The sequence below is a fragment of the Electrona antarctica genome, assembly GCF_951216825.1.
Source record: "Electrona antarctica genome assembly, chromosome: 23".
In the NCBI taxonomy this organism is placed as follows: domain Eukaryota; kingdom Metazoa; phylum Chordata; class Actinopteri; order Myctophiformes; family Myctophidae; genus Electrona; species Electrona antarctica.
The window spans coordinates 16,837,104-16,855,230 of NC_136804.1; the positions used below are offsets into that span (position 1 = coordinate 16,837,104).

An 18,127-nucleotide genomic window follows, 5' to 3' on the forward strand; every position below is an offset into this window, starting at 1 on the left:
CACTACAGGCGATACGTGTAAAACCCCGGACATTTGAAGGTATTTATAAAACCACCCGGACTGGCCGGACAGGCCCCCAAAAGAGGACGTATGGTAAACTGTGTATGTAATCGCGGCGCTGTCCGTCCAAGTTAGAATGAGTGTGTGTGTGTGTGTGTGTGTGTGTGTGGCTGGCTGCCCTGTGGTTGGCTGCGTGGGGATCGCCATGTGAGGGGGCTAGCCAATAAGGGCCCTGTGTTGCATGTGGAGAATTGTGTAGGTTAGTGTGTGTGGTGTTGGCGAACGGGGTGGTGAGAACATGAGGGGGATGTAGCACAGCAATCGGTGACCCCTACATTAAGCTGTGTTGCTCCCAAGATGCAGTGCAAATGCGTGTTGTAGCAACCGTAGCCAATGGGAAAACAGGATGCAGTGTTGCCAGGTCCGCGAATTGTAAGCGAGTTGTAAGTAGCGTGTTGAATGGCATTTTTTCTGGGCTTGTTTTCATAGACGTGGCAACAAATTAGGCGGGGGTGTCGGTGCTTGTGGCGTGTTTGTGTTTGTTATTGATATTGATATTGTTTGCGAGTGTGGACGGGAGCCGGCTTGAGTGGCAGTGCGATGACAATGTTTACGCGGCTGGTGTTGAGTGTGGCCGTGCAGCGCGACATGAGGAGATAGGGAACGAACGACGCGGAGGGTAAGTGTGTGACGTGTTAGTGTGTTTAGTGGGTTGTTGCAGTGTGTGTTGCAGTGTGTCAGTGACGTAGTAGCTGGTGCCTTTTGTTCCTGTCCTGGGGACACCTTTTGGGGACACCTTTTCAATTGTATATAAGATAACATTCAAAATATCAGACAATTCCTCACCCAGCTCTACCCAGGTCCTTATCCAGGCCTCAGTCAAATCAAAACTTGACTACTGTAGACTGGCACGGCCAGACTAATATCACTGCGTAGACATTAGTCTGGAACTTCAGTGTGGAAGATTTATTTCCAAGGGGCGGTTGCAAACAGATTCCAACGCCACTGCAAAAAAGTCTCACTTTTTCTTTTTTACTAAGTAAGTCTCACGTTGAGTTTGAAATGAATAGTGGACTCTGATTGGTCACCCACAGCTCTGGGGTGAGCGAAATGCAATTTTTTTTGTCTGGTTTCCAGGCTAACTGTAACTCAGACAGACAGAAAGACAGACAGGTACCTTGTCTACCATGAGGAAGTTCTCTATTTGCTCTCCATCTGAACATGTCAGGTGGCCGACCTCCTTCACAGCCTGAGGAAGCAGCTCCATAATCTCCTGAGCAATGATACCTTCAAACACACATTATATTATACATCATGTCATCTCATTATAGCCTTGTGTCTGATGGGCGTGGCCTATTCTGTCATATACCTATCTGGTGGGTGTGGTCTATTCTGATGAGTACCTGTCTGGTGGGTGTGGTCTATTCCCATGCTAGAAGCGAACTCTGGCTTATAGTCGTATTCTACGATCCTCATCTGAGTTATTCGCCTTAACTGCTCCTCTGTATCGACCTGGAGAGAGAGAGAGAGAGAGAGAGAGAGAGAGACTAACTTTAACTCCATCTTAGGCCAAGATGGAATTAATAACTTTCCACAAGATATATTGTGGATGGCTTGGAATGCGTTAAGATAATCATCGTACGTGGGTTTTAACCCCACTATACTCACCTCGTGGATGTTGTATTTGGCTCGGCGGTCTGACGGGTGCAGCACGGCCCCCATCACCTTGGCGTTGCCCCCGACGACCAGGGCCTCGTCCGGGTGGTCCGTGTTGATGCCGACCCTCCCCTGGCACACCACGCTGTCTGGCCCCGCCCCCCTCTGCCACATCGGCTCGCCGTCCGGCTCAAACTGACCCGGGTTCGAAGCCTGAGAGAGGTGATGGGGAATACAGATTACATCCAGATTACATGACTACTAAATACTATCTAGATACATCCAGGAGGATCAGATGACCAGGAACTCCTTTCCAAAAGTCCAACTATTATAGTCTGCTTGAAGTGTGAGAGGAGCTCACCAGCGCATCTTTACCATAGAAATACATGGAAGACTAGCGCTGCTAGCTAAAGGGGCGTTCTAGTCTGTAGACACGCAGCCTCTAAATACTATCCATTACATGACTAAATATTGTACATATTTCATCCAGATTATATGAATAAACACTGTCCATATTAGGTACATGACTAAGTAGTCATCTATGTATTGTCTATATGTGCGTGTGTGTGGTGTGTGCGCATTACCCTGACAATGATTTTCTCAGACGTCAGGGCTGTCACTAAGTAGCTCTCCTCCATGACTGTGGCATACAGACCTACAACCAAGCGAAAGTACCTGACACACACACACACACACACACACACACACACACACACACACACACACACACACACACACACACACACACACACACACACACACACACACACACACACACACACACACACACACACACACACACACACACACACACACACACACACACACACACACACACACACACACACACACAACATCATAACGTTTTTGTGGATAGCCATCTCACTACCTGCTTGGCGCTTGGCGCTTGCCCCTACCCCCCCCCCCCCCCCCCCCACACACACACACACACACACACACACACACACACACACACACACACCTCTGGTCAGGGTTGGGACGTCCTTTCTTCCTCATGTTATTGGCTGTGGTCTCACTGAAGTGAAGTCGACCCAGTGTCACCTTGGTGATCTTGTCACCTGGGAGATTGACCCTGAGCAGAACAGAGTAGAGTCAGTGATTCTCTCAACCCTTTACATGTCAAGGACCCCCAGTTTGATAATGCATTGAGTGTGGTACAAACACTACAAAGCTACAGTCCAAGCTGAGCCGTCTTCAACTGCAGCTACAAAATGAAGAAATGTTGTTTAACCATTTCCTCACTCGTTCTTTTTAAAACCAAGGCTTTCTATTTTCCTTCATAGTTTTCTCGTTCTCGCTTGATGTCAACTTCTCAGCACCTCAACAGAGCCTCGACGACAGATACACAGCGTTGCTTTTGTAGCTTTTGCAGCTGCCAGTGTGAAGGCAGCATTACCGTTGTTGACATCATTCATGATCCATCTGACAGACTGACACAGAGCAAACTGTTGAAGCGTCAAGGTCAGCAGATGTGGTGGACAGATGGTCACCTACCGCAGGGGGCGAAAAGGTCTCTTGGTGCGGTCGGACTGTGACTGCTCTATGGTCACACGATGTGATGGACTGTCAAGCTGAGAGACAGACAGACAGACAGACAGACAGACAGACAGACAGACAGACAGGTCAATGGATATACTGTATAGAGCAGGGGTTCTCAACCTTTTTGACTGGGGACCCCCGGAAACGCTTTGGCCATGTCTCGCGACCTGTGTCTCTCCTAAGGTCCTCTGTTTACGGCCCTTTTGGGATATTTTGCTGGGCCCTATAGGTTCTATGTACACTCATAGGTCCTATGTAGCTCTATACCTCTGGTATAGTCAGGTAGATTGATAGATAGAGGGATAGTGTGTGTAAGTGCATGCATGCGTGTGTGCGTGCGTGTGGGCGCGTGCACGAGACCCACATCCTCACCTTGATCCCGAACACTTTGACCTGGAAGTACTCGACATGTCGCGGGCCGCCGGGCGTGCTGATGTAGCGCGGCTCGCCATGCACGCCCACGTGCACTGTGACCTGGAAGTGATTCTTCTTCTGGCAGATGAACGCTTCGTCAGCCGCCGAGAAGTTAAAGCCTTTATCTGTGATCACGTGGTAGGCTGGGACAGACCTGTATTAATGAAATCACACCCGTGTGAAGTGAGGGGCGCTCTTATCATCATACATCATCTCATTCTGGCCAATCACAGTTTGCTTCTGAACATACAGGTATTGCTCGATTGAAGACACGCTGGCTTCTATGGAATCCAAATGACTGAAATCAGTCGTGGCGACAGAGAACTTTAATCCATGAGCAGAGCTTGGGAGCATTAGTTTTGTCATTTGGTTTCATTTGACACTTTTACACACTAAGCTATTACTGGGTAGATATTAGCGAGACTATTCTGAATCAATAATATTAAAAAAAAATCAATAAAAAAGGCGTCAAAGACATCATCGGCAGGGAGAACCATTGGGAAATAGGACGTCAAAGATGTCAATGGTAGTAAATAACACAAAGTACATTTTGATGCCTACACTTTTACTCAAGTACTTTTACTCAATTCCGGACTTCTACTTGTAACAGTATTGCTACTTTCACTTAAGTAAAAAAAGAATGCGAGTACTTTTTGACCACCACTGCCGTGTACTCACAGCGTGTGGTAGTTGGCGTTGTACAGCGTTTTCCACTCCGCTGGCCTGTAAGGCTCCCAGTTGAGCAGCTGGTATGGTCCCAGGGTGACTCCGCCCCCAGAACACGCAGCACCAGCGTCACTGTCGTACACCGTGTCCGGAGACGAGTCGTACGAGCCCTCATACGGGTCCGACGTCCTTCTGCGCTTTGCACGGGGCTGCTGCACAGGAGAGCTGAGATAGAGGTTTAATATTAATATATTAATTATATTAATATGACTGCCTTTTGTTGAACTTTATCCATTAACAAACCAATCTAAAAAACAAAGCCTCTCGTCTTTAGTAAACATCACACTTGTGTGAAGTGAGGGGCGCTCTTATCATCATACATCATCACATTCCGTGCTCAGCCAATCAAATCATCACATTCCATGCTCATACACACAAATACACAAAGCTGTGCATAGGAGGGGCTAGCACCCCTCAAAAAAAGAAGAAATACACATTCGCTACTCACCAAAACAATAACAGTTTTAAGATGTTGAAAGACTACTTTCCTTAGTGGAAACACTCAGTGACAGGAAGTGTGAAGATGTTTCATGAACATTAGTGAGGACCAATTATATGAAGGTAGGTGGAAAAGTGGTCCTTGAATCTATGCTACTGCATTGTCTGAAGGAAGCCAAACCAAAATAATTTGTACTCTTAATATATACCTGTACAAAAATAAAGTACCACCTTGAACCTTGAACCAGTGCTTTCACTCACCCCACAGGACCCAGGTCGGAGGTCCCGCCATGGGGGGTGGGTGGGTAACCCTCCGTGGGGGCGGGGCGGGGGGCCGCCTGCTGGACTCTGGAGGGGGTGTGGTTGGGGGCAGGCGTGTAAATGTGGGCGGAGCCGTCCGGACTGAGGTAATGTGCGTTGCTGCTCGGCGGCGTGTGTCTCGACATGTGCTGGTGCGTGTCGGCCTTGGCGTGTGCGTCCACGTGCGTGTTGGTGAGACCCATGACGCGCAGCTGAGCGTGCGTGGGGGGCGGGTCCACGTGGAGAGGAGGGGCGGAGCCTCTGTCCTTAAAGCGACAGGACGAGACGGCGGAGTGCTGCTGTGACCCTATCAGCGGGAACGGTGCCACTTCCTGGTAGGTGTGCTGCCGGGCAGACCAATGAGGATCATAGTGGAGGTCTGGAGGCAGGGACAGTGTGTGTTAGCCGCCATCTGACTGGTTTGCAGGTATATGTTTACACTGTATAATAATAAAATGAATAATAGTGACCTGGTATTTGAGGTGGTGAGCAGGGCTCAGAGCTGGAATCAGGAGGAGAATCTGGAAGCATGCTGAGGAAACATGAAATGATTCACGAGTACAGTTAACACTAAACTCCCAAATGAAAACTCCCAAATGAAAATGAACATAGAGCTGCACCATGTGCAATAGGTTAAAGGGTTTTATTAATGCATAATTATAGTAATGAAATAACATACCTTTAAACGCTAAACCTTAACTAAACGCTAAATCTCTCATGTGCAAATGTGCGGCGATATTAATAAGTAGGTCGGGGCTCAGGAATGGCTTATTGTCGGTATCAGCTGGTAACACATGGGAGTCTGTCCCCGTAAGTTAACAATGCGCTAGACCCCTGGGAGATGGATGCTGAGGTGGAGCGGCACACCTACCATCAGATCCCAGTACTTTCCACATGACTTGCCGCACCCAAGCCGTGCTACTCATACGCTGAGTTGGCGGTGCCCGGGATCAAACCTATGAACTTGTGGTCCAAAGGCGAGAGCTCTACTGTCTGAGCTACCCGGAAACAGAGTAAGCGATGCAAAATCATTTAAAGACGGGGTGAAATGGTTAATTTGGGCATTTTATTTTGAAGTTTCAGCCTCAAACGCTATGACCCGAGTTTCTGAACCAAACAGAGCGTCGCATCCTTCCAGGCTATGGGACGTCTCCGTCTCATGCACGCGCACATGCAGAGGTTTTGTTTACAAAGTGACAGAGAGACGGCAGCAAAGCCAGGAGCTTATCTCTAACCTCTACACAACCTACTGTATATACATATGTTAGCGTGATGATTAAGTTTAAAACGAGTAATACACTGTCTGGATGTCAGCTTGAATGAGATTAAAAACAGAGTAGTTTGTAACCAAAACAGCAATGGGAATCAAACGGGTGAGATTCATTTTTATTGGCTTTTATTGATGTGAGCCTCGACACGTCATCACGCAGCACGTTTTCGTTTTCAGGAAGTAATTAAAATTTGATTTTTATGGTGGTGGTGAATACACACAGAATACAACAAAATGTTATCTAGTAGTATGTCATATTATGACCAGGGATATGCTCTAAAAGTGTGAAAAGAGTTGGGTTTTTTACCACATCTTTAAAGGCGTATATAAAAAGTCCATAAAGGCATTCCTGTAAAAGAAAACAGGCTTTTTTCTCTTTCTTTTTTTTTACATAATTATTATAAAATACAATATTATTATGATATCCAATAACGATGTGATGACCGAATAATTGCCCATCCCTATTCTTTGCCCAACTCAAGATGAGGGCCAGGTGGTGCATTACTCGTTTTAAACTTAAACAGTACATACATACAATACGTATCTAAAAACATAATAAACATGCTTCACCCCTCTCTTTCTCCCTCACTCTGCGCGAGATGCCGGCTACAAACATAGCCTTTTCTGGCTAATGTCTTCCCATCGCCCAACTGGATGAGACTGGGATTTGTTCAGAAACATACAGTACAAGGGGTCGTCGGAATTATGCGTGGACCCCCAGTAGGGTCTACCATTTCAGACTGAAACTTCAAAATAAAATGACCGAAAAAGCCAGGACTTTAAGATTTAAACACCCGTCTGGCAGTGAGGTTGAGTGATGCTAGCTGCAGCGATATCAGTTCAAGCCTGACTACTTCACAGCAAACAGCTATAAAACTATTCAGACTTTCACTTTTAAAATGTGACATGCACAACTCAGCCAGAAGGCATGACCAGGTTCATTCAGAGTAAGATATGTCGCAACTCACTTTTAAATGCTCCAAACTTTTATTCGGCGATAGGCAGGAAGAAAAAATACAACGTTTCGACCTCACAGTCTTTGTCAAGTATACTTGACGGTCTTGTCAAGTATACTTGACAAGACCGTGAGGTCGACCTGACAAAGACTGTGAGATCGAACCGTCGTTTTTATTTCTGCCTGCCTGTCGCTGAATTAAAGTTTGGAGCATTTAAAAGTGAGTTGCGAGCCATTGCTTCTTTTTATGACCAGGTTGACTGCCCAAATGATTTGCCATGCCAATTTGTGGAAGATGAGGACTTTACATGAACTTCACATACCTGTAAAGGTTCTGGCCTTGGCGTCATGTCTAGTAGGGCTGTTGTTCAGTAATTCAGAACTCTTAATGATATCGACAGAGCTAGTGTGTGTGGGCAGTCTGGGCACATATCATTGCTGTCGGGCAGAAACCTCCAATCTCCATATTTTAACTTTTTGTGCTTTTCCATAAATTGGATAAACAAGGTGGAAACGCGGCACGGAGCGATGCATTTCCAGCTTGTAGATCTGCTACTTTTCAACTTGAACGGTTTCCACCCGACAGAGACGATATGCAAACTTTTACGTGTCTATATTCACTTATGGAAAAGCATTTCACGCCAAAATTCCTCAGTGTAACTCTGGACCCCAGAGGGGTTTATATAGAGGCTGTGTTGTTGTTCTGTGCAACTAGGTCACACACACATCATAAAGCAGGTGTTACGTAACAAGGAGGTGTATTCAGGTGAACATGGGCAACGAGAACCTTAACCAACATTGGTGGATGTCATACCGTGTGTGTGTGTGTGTGTGTGTGTGTGTGTGTGTGTGTGTGTGTGTGTGTGTGTGTGTGTTACTCACAAGCTGTTAACAAACATGTCATTGGCAATGTACTCTTCCAGAATGCTGGTGTCCACGGCAACAGAGCTCTCCAGCACTCCGCTCACATCCTGAACTGCACGCACGCACACAATATGACAGGATTATTATCTTTGATGATTAATAACCCAAGGACTAGAAAATGTGTGTGTGTGTGTGTGTGTGTGTGTGTGTGTGTGTGTGTGTGTGTGTGTTTAGAACTGTAATAAAAGAACGGTCAACCTCACCTTCGAAGAAGCGCTGAAGAGCCTCGTTCTCTCCGAGAACATCAACAGGCAGCCTGCCTCCACCCCCAGGCTCAAGCAGATGCTGGGGTACAGAAGCCATGCGAGAGCCCTGCTCACCAACACTGCTTATGTTGTTCTATTACACAGGGGAAAAATAAAAATATTACGTAAAAAAGAAGCAAACATTGTGACAATAGCCGATCTACAAGCTCACAGCCTCACAACACCTCGCACTGCGAGGCCTTGTGAGCTTGATCGGCTATTTTCAGTCTTTATCTGTGGAATGCGAGGCGTTGTGAGCTTGTAGATCGGCAATTTTATGTATCTGTGGAACCAAGTCAAACGTAATGCCTAAAATTCCAAGTGCTTGTCAGGGTGGGGGTCCCCAGTTCAGAAATGACTATTTTGAAGGTTTTGGAACCCTTGATGTAATAAATGTTACCCCCAAATTGACACTCATTAGCCTAAGGACCCTCATAAGAGAATATTTTCAAACATTTTAATTTCAAGGACCCCCAGTTTGACATGCATATTAATCTACAGACCAAATCAATGTTAATTTAACTCCGAGAGTGTATGGGGTCCATTTGGTTCCATTTGTACATGCTCAGAGTTAGAAACCCATAAGGGTCCATTTGGTTCCAAAATATAATTTAGCTGGGGACCCCCTGAAACTCCCTCAAGGACCCCTGGGGGTCCCCGGACCCTGGGAACCACTGTTGTATACAACAAGTGAGTATAGTATACAGGCCTATTAGTTATACTAGTTGTGAATAAGCCTATTCTTACTTAATTGATTGAAACTGATGAAACATGGCACAGTGGTAAAGCCATCGTCTTACATAATTACAACAAAAATCCAGTTCCGGTAATTGAGTGATATATCAAACCATAAAAAGCTTGTTCTAGTAGTTAGAATATTTCAATATCAAACCAAAGAATATACATCATCACAATAAAAAGCTTGTTCTAGTCTGTCAGAGTATATCAAACCAGAGAATAGACTTCCGCATGAAACACACCTGAGGCTAGATCTTCAAAATGGCCGCCAAACCTTGTGTAAACAGCCTAGTCTCTTTCTATATCTTTCGGTCACACAGTCCTCTGCTTCAAGTATAATCCATGAGTGTTGACGAGAGAGTTGACTCCGATGTGCTGAACACCTTTATTCCACATCTCCATCCACAGCAGTATTATAATGTAGAATCTATTTTATGTAGCCTAATGTTAATCGACACACCGGCGCCTGCCTGCCTGTCTGCCTGCACGTATGTCAAATTGTACTTTGATCTTTGGACAGTATCAGACACTCACGCACAGTATACCTGACTAGAGCAGGCATACTCCTGTGTGTGTGTGTGTGTGTGTGTGTGTGTGTGTGTGGCCATAAACCAGGCAAGGTGAATATCTCTCTCTCTCTCTCTCTCTCTCTCTCTCTCTCCCTCCTACTAAAAAAGAAAAGCATTTGGAATGTAGAAGTTGAGGCATTCAATTTCGTTTTACTTGGTTCCACAGATATTTTTTGAAAATAGCAGACCGGCTTTTGGGGGTCCCTAGAACAAAATAGTTTGCGATGGAGGGGGGGGGGGCTAATAGATTTTGGGGTCCTTGACTTGAAAAAGCTTTGAGCACCATGTTTTTCAGAATGTTTTTCACATTTTCAGAATATGCCTCAGGTCTTAATGGATTAAAGCAATATACCATGCGAGGCCGATTTAGTCCAACTCTTACTAACTCAACTTGTCATATACGTGACAGATTTGGCGGCACTTGTGGTCACAGAAGAGCAAATTGCATGCAGTAAAAGGCTAAAAGTGTCAATCATCTTTACTATACCAGGCATATATTGTATCAGAGTCGTTCAATGTCGCCGTCACATCACTGTGAAATCCCCATACATGGGAATGCCCCCATATATGGTGCCCAGGTCTCGTGACATCATCAGGGATGGCGATCTGCTGTCGCAATTAAGCCCATATATGGAGATCACTGATGTCATCAATGTTGGCCAATATTGGCTACATCTGACCTCAAACCCTTAGATCTCCATATATGCAAATATGTCCGAACCTGTTCTGACATTCCATATGTTGATCCTTCCCCATCCATCCTTCCTCTTCGATGTCTCCCTTTTGACTGATACATGTCCATTCAAACTCTAGACGGGCCTGCCCAAAAGTTATTAGTGCAGCCGTGCCCGGCAGCCGGCGAAAACTATAGTTCTCAACGCCCGAAAATTAAGGCCCGGACATCATCACACTCTGTACACTCAAGAGAATGTCCCCGCTACCACCCTTAGATCTCCATATATGGAGCTGACCTGTTCTGACATTCCATATGTTGATCTGACCTCATCAAACCCTGTACACTCAAGACATGCTCCTTATATGGCCACTGGCCAGTACACAATTTTGATACATTAAGTACATTTTGAAGCCAATATACTTTTACTCAAACATTTTGAATTTCCAGACTTTTGCTTGTAACAGATTATTTCTACATTACAGTATTAATACTCTTACTTACGTAAACATTTGAGTACTTTTTCCACCAATGCCACTTACCGCCTGACCCTCATTTGATTGATTGATTGCCTTATTAACAGGTACAGAGGTACAGTTATACAACTAGAAAGGTCGCAATTTTAAAAAATTGCAAAGTGTGGTTGCCGCAGTGGCTTACATATGCCCCTCCCACTGATATTGCCAGCCAATTACAATGTCACGGCACCCCTGCGATCATGCGTAAGTAATTCGGAGGGGAATTATCCCCCAAAAATCATGCTTTTGCGATAAACGGTTACATTTCTCGCATTTGCGGCGCCCCCTATGGATGAAAATGGAATTGCTTTTGGTACTTGGTTGATTTAACCACCCGCGACATGTGATTCAAATTTGGGATGGATCGGACATTTCGTTCGGGATTTATGGCATTTTTTCTAAAATAGGCCCATCCCACTAACTTCGGAAGCCGATTACGGCCGAACGATACGCACTATCAAAATTCCGCCTGTGGTGTCTTCATCGGAAAGGTCCAGAGATCATGTGTACACATTTTTGTGAGATTTTGACAAAATCTGTAGGAGGAGGAGCAAAAAGTGTGTTTTGGAGAAAATTCAAAATGGCGGAAGATCTATCATGACGCAAATGGGCGTGGCCTATATGGGGAGATGCGTCATGGCCCAAGGAATACAGGGAGAAAGGAATTTTGAATTTACGACCTACGGTTCAAGACTTATAAGCCAACACGTATAGTGGGCTGTTATAGCGCCACCATGAGGCCGACCGATATAATTATAAGTTAATTAATTTTAGTAAGTATTACGAATTATCCCTCCAAGTTTTGTAACTATAGCCCTTACGGTCTCCGAGGAAAAAATACTTGAACGTGATTTTTCGCATTTTCCCATTCATGTCAATGGGGACATTTAATTCACTAATAAATTAATATCAATTAAACTATACAACATTTCTCTTAGAAACGAGCAAGCACACGATTCCCGATTTTTACAGTCAATTTGACATATGGCTCAAGTGCGTACAGTCAAAACTGTGGGACTAGTAGTGGGACAAACTTTGTCTTACTCTAGTAAAATAAAAAAAATAATAAAGTGTTACAATTACAATAGTCTGGTTGCCCTTTAGGGCAACCACACTAATAATGCTGAAAGGATAACACACAATGCCTGACGGCTTGTGGTCCTGTGTATTAAATTCATCAAGGCATATAACACTATAGAGATCAATACTAGCAGTAAAAGTAGATTTAGAGAAAAACAGTGGGGGGACATGTCTTTTGGCAAGCTATAAGACTGGTCAGGTCCAAATTGGGTTAAAATGGCAGACAGATAGAGTTTTGAAGGAGCCATCCCATTGATGGCTGGTTGGCATTCCACAATTTGTAGCCTATATTTACACACAATGTGTCACAACTTGTTTGCTTAAAACCATGTTTTGAAAGGTGCTTCAATTATAAATAAAGTTTACCAGTAGTAGCCTACTTACTTTTACTCTCCAGGACAGAATAAACATGGTGGTGGACCGTGGATAGGGGAAAGACCCCCACCCACACACGACCTGGACACGAGTCACACGACCCTCCAAACATGGAGGGCTCCCCCATATGAAAGCCAGGGAAGGCGTCCTCCACTCGCCCACTTATAATCGATAATGAATGATATAATTATAATATATCCGCAATGAAATCCATCTTGTGTACCCCGGAAGTGAATGTTGTATTGTTGCTAAGAGAAGGTATTAAGCCAATTAAGGTAACATAACGATGATTCGTCCTATATAGGCCTGCTATATGATCATGCCTGCTACGATGTCCTTTAAAAACAACTAATTCTGTTCGAAGGAATGACCAGGAAGCACGGCCAGATCATTAGAGTAACTTGTCTTTCAGACTTTCAGTGAAATAAAAGCAGACATTTCGTTCCTGTGTTTTTGTTCTAGGCCTATTATTGATGGTCTAACACTGCCACCTATAGACGGTGACATTGACATACTTTCAAAGAGAAGCATAGCTAAAAGTGTCATGTCTTTTATAATGTATTATTCCTTGAATTGCGTCCTAATTTGATGCACATGATGTAATGGTAATGTTCAATTAATTTTCACAAATAATAACACCAACTAATAAGACCAATATTGATAAATGGGATATTCATGTTTATGGTGCATGTGAATACCCTTTATGTTGAGAACAATCCCAGATGATCTCAGATTAGAAACCGAACGTGAAACCTACCAATGATACACAACACAGACAGTAACCATCAAGTATTGCCATGGCTTTTATTGCGACCTATGCATAATAGTCAACAAACAAATGCAACTACAGTATGGAATAGGGCGGCAGGCCCCAATGCAAACCATGACAGAACATAGACCCAACAACAAAACAAAAAACAACTTGTTGGAAGTTGGAACCCATAGTATGGCCTATAGTCAGCTACTATTAATAAAAACAATACGTATAAAGAGCATTTTTCAGACATGTATATATATATATAGGCTATATGCCATTCACCTTAAAATAACTATGTACAGTCAGTAGCCTACGTAATAATGAAAAACAAAACATATATAAAGAGATTTTTAAAACACAACAGTATAGGCCTAATAGGCTATGCTATATGCCATTCACCTTAAATTAACTATGTACAGTCACTTTTAATAAAAACAAAAAACATATGAAGAGAATGTGTCAGACATAACCTAGTTCTAATTTCTGACCTTAAATTAGCCCCAGTATGTTCCCTCAGCACTACGCTCATTCTGTAGCTCATCTCGGAGCTACAGAATGAGCGTAGGGAGAGGGCACATATGGGGCTAACCTTAAATTAACTATGTACAGTCAGTAGCCGTGAGTCTGAGAGAACTTCTCACTCACTCCTCGGCCCAGAAGTATGGGGTCTCGATTAAGCAGCATGATCTGCCCGGTGTGATCGCCGGGTTCACGGGGCTTGCTGCTGCTGCTGTGCACGCGGGCAATGCAGGCGAGTGTGCGCTCTGTCCCCGGTGGCCTGGCACAGCGGGCACGTGTAGGCTCTGAGGACGGGGCAGGTGGTCACTCTCCCGTCCGGGGACCGAGCGTGGTGGGACCGGTACACCTCGGACGTCTCTCCGTTCTTCTTGCAGAAGCCGCAGTAGTTAATTGTGCTGTTGTTGCTGATGGTGGCACTAGCAGCAGGTCGACGGGGTCCGACAAACCAGTCCCCAACCTGGTAACCCGAAACGGAACTGGCTGGACTGAGGGTCCCTGCGCTGCTGTAAACATCATCAGACCCAGTCCACGACCACGACAGAGAGCTGCTGCCGCCCGGGCTGAGGGGTGTGCTGATGCTGCCGTCCACGGAGGAGTTCTCGTCCTGTAGGTGGACAAAGATTAGAAAGTATGCCTAGGTTATTAATATTAATAGGCTGGCTATATCAACTTCACGCATTAAAAAGTAGGCTACTACACATTGCGAAGTATTTAGAACATTTCCCATTGCATTTAGACTCTCGTAGATCGTATTTGAACGATTCTGAGAATCGATGCAAATTACACCTACGAGAGTTTAAATCTTAGACTACATTTCCCAAAGAAATGTAAGCTTTAAAAAATACATTTTCAAATAGCGAACTCACTCACAACTTAAGGCTGTAGCCTGTAGGCTACCTGTTTTGAGTTCACTCTTTTTGAAAATTCCAAACTGTTTTGCAACCTATATCATAACAATAATAGGCCGCTAATCAAAACATGTAGCCCGTTTAAATAGAGTAATACATGACATGTCTACTTACTGTCCAGAGCAGGTGCTGCTGGTGGTAGAGAAGGGCCTGGCTGTCCAGTCTCTGTCCGGGCCATGATGAGACACTGCCGGCGGGCGAGGCCGAGGACCGGCCGTCCACCACCACCACCTCACCGCGCAGCACGTCCATTGTTCTGCCCAGCTTCATGTGGTCCTCCCACATGTCGAACACTTTGTCCGGGATGGTGTGGCTCGTCTGTCCGGCGGCGAGGCTCCTCACGTCGGCTCTGGTGGTGGAGGATGTCATGATCTTCTTTGGTGTGCAGATACGAAGCAGAAAGAATGCAGAATGCGCGCACGAGACATTTGGGGGCTTTATTATATAGGTAGCGGCCGTGCACCTGTGCGATAGATGTGCCTCCAAAATGATACAATGTTTTTAAATGCTGTCTGGAAAACGATGGGGCAGTCTGGGCATGATGGGACTTTAAAGGGACATTCTGATTGATGTTGATTGGCGTGAGGTCAGCGGAGGGGCGACCTGTCTGGAATCCATCAAATGTATCTTTTTTGTAATTTCTGCATGCAGCGACAGCCGTGTCGAATCTTCTCACACTTATCCAACGTCAGGTCCAATTTAGGTCAAACAGAACCCCACATTAATATGAATTTGTTCTGTTTTTGACAAACATAGGCAATGTTGTATTTTAAGATTTAAACTCGAGAGTTTAGGCTACATGTTAAGCTAATAGGCAATGCAGCTACACGAATTCTCCGAATAAAGCCACATTTGTGCATTACAATTTACAATAGATAGAGAATTAATTAAAATGTTGTGTTGCAGCCAGGCCCATGCAGTACGTGTAGTCAGACGACTATTCCACAATGGCTCTCCGAGTCCGAATGCTATGCGTTTGAAAATTGCGAGAGGCAACTGTCTGACAACGCGAGACTACATTCAAACTGTCCAATAGCAGCACAGTTTAATCTTTAAAACGACATTTATTGCGTCACGTGCGTGCGTGTGCGCGTGTCTGTGTGTGTGTGTGTGTGTGTAGCCACCCACACGATCTGGTTTTTGATGAAGTGGACCCTCTTGTAAACAAGTGTAATGCTTTATTGGGTCGTCCACTGCACAGTTAACAGTCTTTGTATTGAGTTGTGCTTAAATGTACTGTAATTCTGCAAACTGTTAATAAATATTTCAATCAATCAATCAATGGTCTGACCCAGAATCGAACCCTCGCACCTGCTGTGGCCAGGACTGCAGATTGCGGACAGAAAGTGCAACAATTAACAGGACATTTAAACCGGGCCCTTTAATCAAGGTCCTTTAATCAACGGTGACAAGGAGCAGGCGTGGGTGTGAAGATGCGCCATGCACGTCTAATTAAGGACCATTTAAACGGGGCTTTCCACTGGAATTTGAAACCCCCGTTTTTAAAAAGGTCCGTCCTCCTGAAAATATGGTTAGGCTACTTATGCACGGGACCATCACACCACTAGGCAATTTAATTGTTATATAGGCTATTTTCAGAATTTGACACATTTTGCTGGCGACCCCCCTGAACACCTTCAATAACTCCTGGTGGTCCCAGTTTGAGAACCATTGCACTGACTATATACCATTGCATATGACATTCACACTTCATACAACTTAAACTTTGTAGGGCAGGCCTATCAAGCAGAAGCAGGCATAGGCTATGTATTTATTTATTCGCGAATTAAAGCATTAATTCATTTATCAGTGGCCTTTTGATATTGTTTTAGCTTTCTGACTCGTTACAAACACATGACGTGTCTGCAAACTATGTGAGTGATCTTTTTACATTGGCGTCCCGAAAGTAACATACAAGTGTATATTTCTACATTAATTGAAAATTGAGGACCAGGACCCTGGTGTAAATAAGTTTTATTGCTTTTTCTGGTTCTATAGCAGTTTTTGAATTGACTTGTGCTTTCGTTTGAAATGTAACCAAACTGTGAATACAAATTTAAATCAATCATGTTTCCTCAGATTCCTTCTGGTACAAGGCAGTTACAACCTTAGTCCACTAGGGGGAAAACTCCAACAAGAACGTTATAGTCAGGCCTCTGAAAGTTCCCAAGTGAGCAAGCCATCATCATCATGAAGATTAACTATTCCCTTGTTCTCTCTTATTAATTCAACAGGGGTAACAACATATACCGTGTGGTGCCTTCTGGCTGCTGCTACTACTACATGCCTACTACTAACACTTCTAATCATACCACTTGTATTGACTATATTTCAATTCACATTGTTGACATTTGAATTGATTGAATACTTTAACAGTTTGCAGAAAAAAACCCTGAAATGTATGTAGGACTGAAGTGGTTAATGTATGTTTTGTAATAATAATCAAAATCTAGTATCAATCAAGTAACTAGTAACTAAAGTTGTCAAATAAATGTAGTGGAGTAAAAGTAAAGTATTTCAAAAGTATTTGAAATTGGAAATACTCTTAATTAAATGTACTTACTTTCCAGCACTGCTTTTATGACAAACAAATCAATTACAGTTAGACTATTGACCCTATATGCTGTGCTGATAATGGAACAAGGAGCTATTTATTGTGCATTGTAGATTCATTATTACAATCCTGATTACTTGGTCACCTGCCAACTGTGGCCCTGTTTGTATTGAACAGAAGTGAATTGAATTTGTGGAACATAACTTGAATATGAAATAGTGCCTGCATTTATATTTATACCTGAGAGGGAATTAAATCTATGGCCAACCCGGTTGCAGTTCTCTTGATTTATTATGACTGCCTGGAAACAATTTGTCAGCATACTTCACCCCACAGTACCACTGGCACTAATTATGGGTGTCGGCCCTTGACAGGCATTCAATATGCTGTCATGAGGAGCCAGAATTCTCCTGTCAGACACTCAGTGTTTGGCACCCCATCATCTAGTATATCTTAGACTAAAATATCCAGCAAGATATAAACTTGTCTTGCCAGAATGTATTGCCAGAAAATAAGGTATTCAAGGTTAAAATCCCCATGGCCACAGACCTAGGATCAGATCACACATACTCCAAGCAAAGGGCTAAAGTGCAAAACTGTCTTGGATAAAATTGTAAACTACCGGTATTCAAAATAAGATGACATTAAAGAACTGATTGATACATGTCACATTACTAGACATTTATAGCATTATCATCCACTCTCAAGGGACCCACATTCTGACTTGACCATGAGGTCAGGAAATCTATAAAATACCATAATATTCTCCTCTAAAGGTGAATTTGCCCCATGTGCTACTGTATTTTACAGTTTAATATTATTATATTATAGTATGGGATGTCATTGTGTGGCGTATGTGTACAGCTACTCAACACCTACTGGCCTACCTATGACATCCTTAGTTTGAATAGGGCCCATAATCTATGTTGCATTAATCCCTGTCCCTAG

General features: G+C 44.0%; 1 protein-coding gene across 2 annotated transcripts in view; it reads right to left on the reverse strand.

Moving 5' to 3' along the window:
- myrfl (myelin regulatory factor like) overlaps window positions 1-12,897 on the reverse strand; it is a 19,750-nt gene extending 6,853 nt beyond the window's left edge. Inside the window, exons 1-13 of one of the 2 annotated variants that reach the window (XM_079493867.1) lie at window positions 12,451-12,897; window positions 8,447-8,582; window positions 8,202-8,295; window positions 5,565-5,626; window positions 5,056-5,473; window positions 4,309-4,521; window positions 3,589-3,784; window positions 3,172-3,248; window positions 2,639-2,749; window positions 2,241-2,331; window positions 1,669-1,869; window positions 1,404-1,512; window positions 1,178-1,287 (exon numbers count right to left, since the gene is read on the reverse strand). In XM_079493867.1, coding sequence (XP_079349993.1) covers window positions 1,178-1,287; window positions 1,404-1,512; window positions 1,669-1,869; window positions 2,241-2,331; window positions 2,639-2,749; window positions 3,172-3,248; window positions 3,589-3,784; window positions 4,309-4,521; window positions 5,056-5,473; window positions 5,565-5,626; window positions 8,202-8,295; window positions 8,447-8,582; window positions 12,451-12,477 — 1,845 coding nt within the window. In that variant the 5' untranslated portion in view covers window positions 12,478-12,897. Of the gene's footprint in view, window positions 1-1,177; window positions 1,288-1,403; window positions 1,513-1,668; window positions 1,870-2,240; window positions 2,332-2,638; window positions 2,750-3,171; window positions 3,249-3,588; window positions 3,785-4,308; window positions 4,522-5,055; window positions 5,474-5,564; window positions 5,627-8,201; window positions 8,296-8,446; window positions 8,583-12,432 lie in introns of both variants that reach the window. The other variant, XM_079493868.1, reaches the window with a different exon arrangement.
- Between the last annotated feature and the right edge of the window lie 5,230 nt (window positions 12,898-18,127).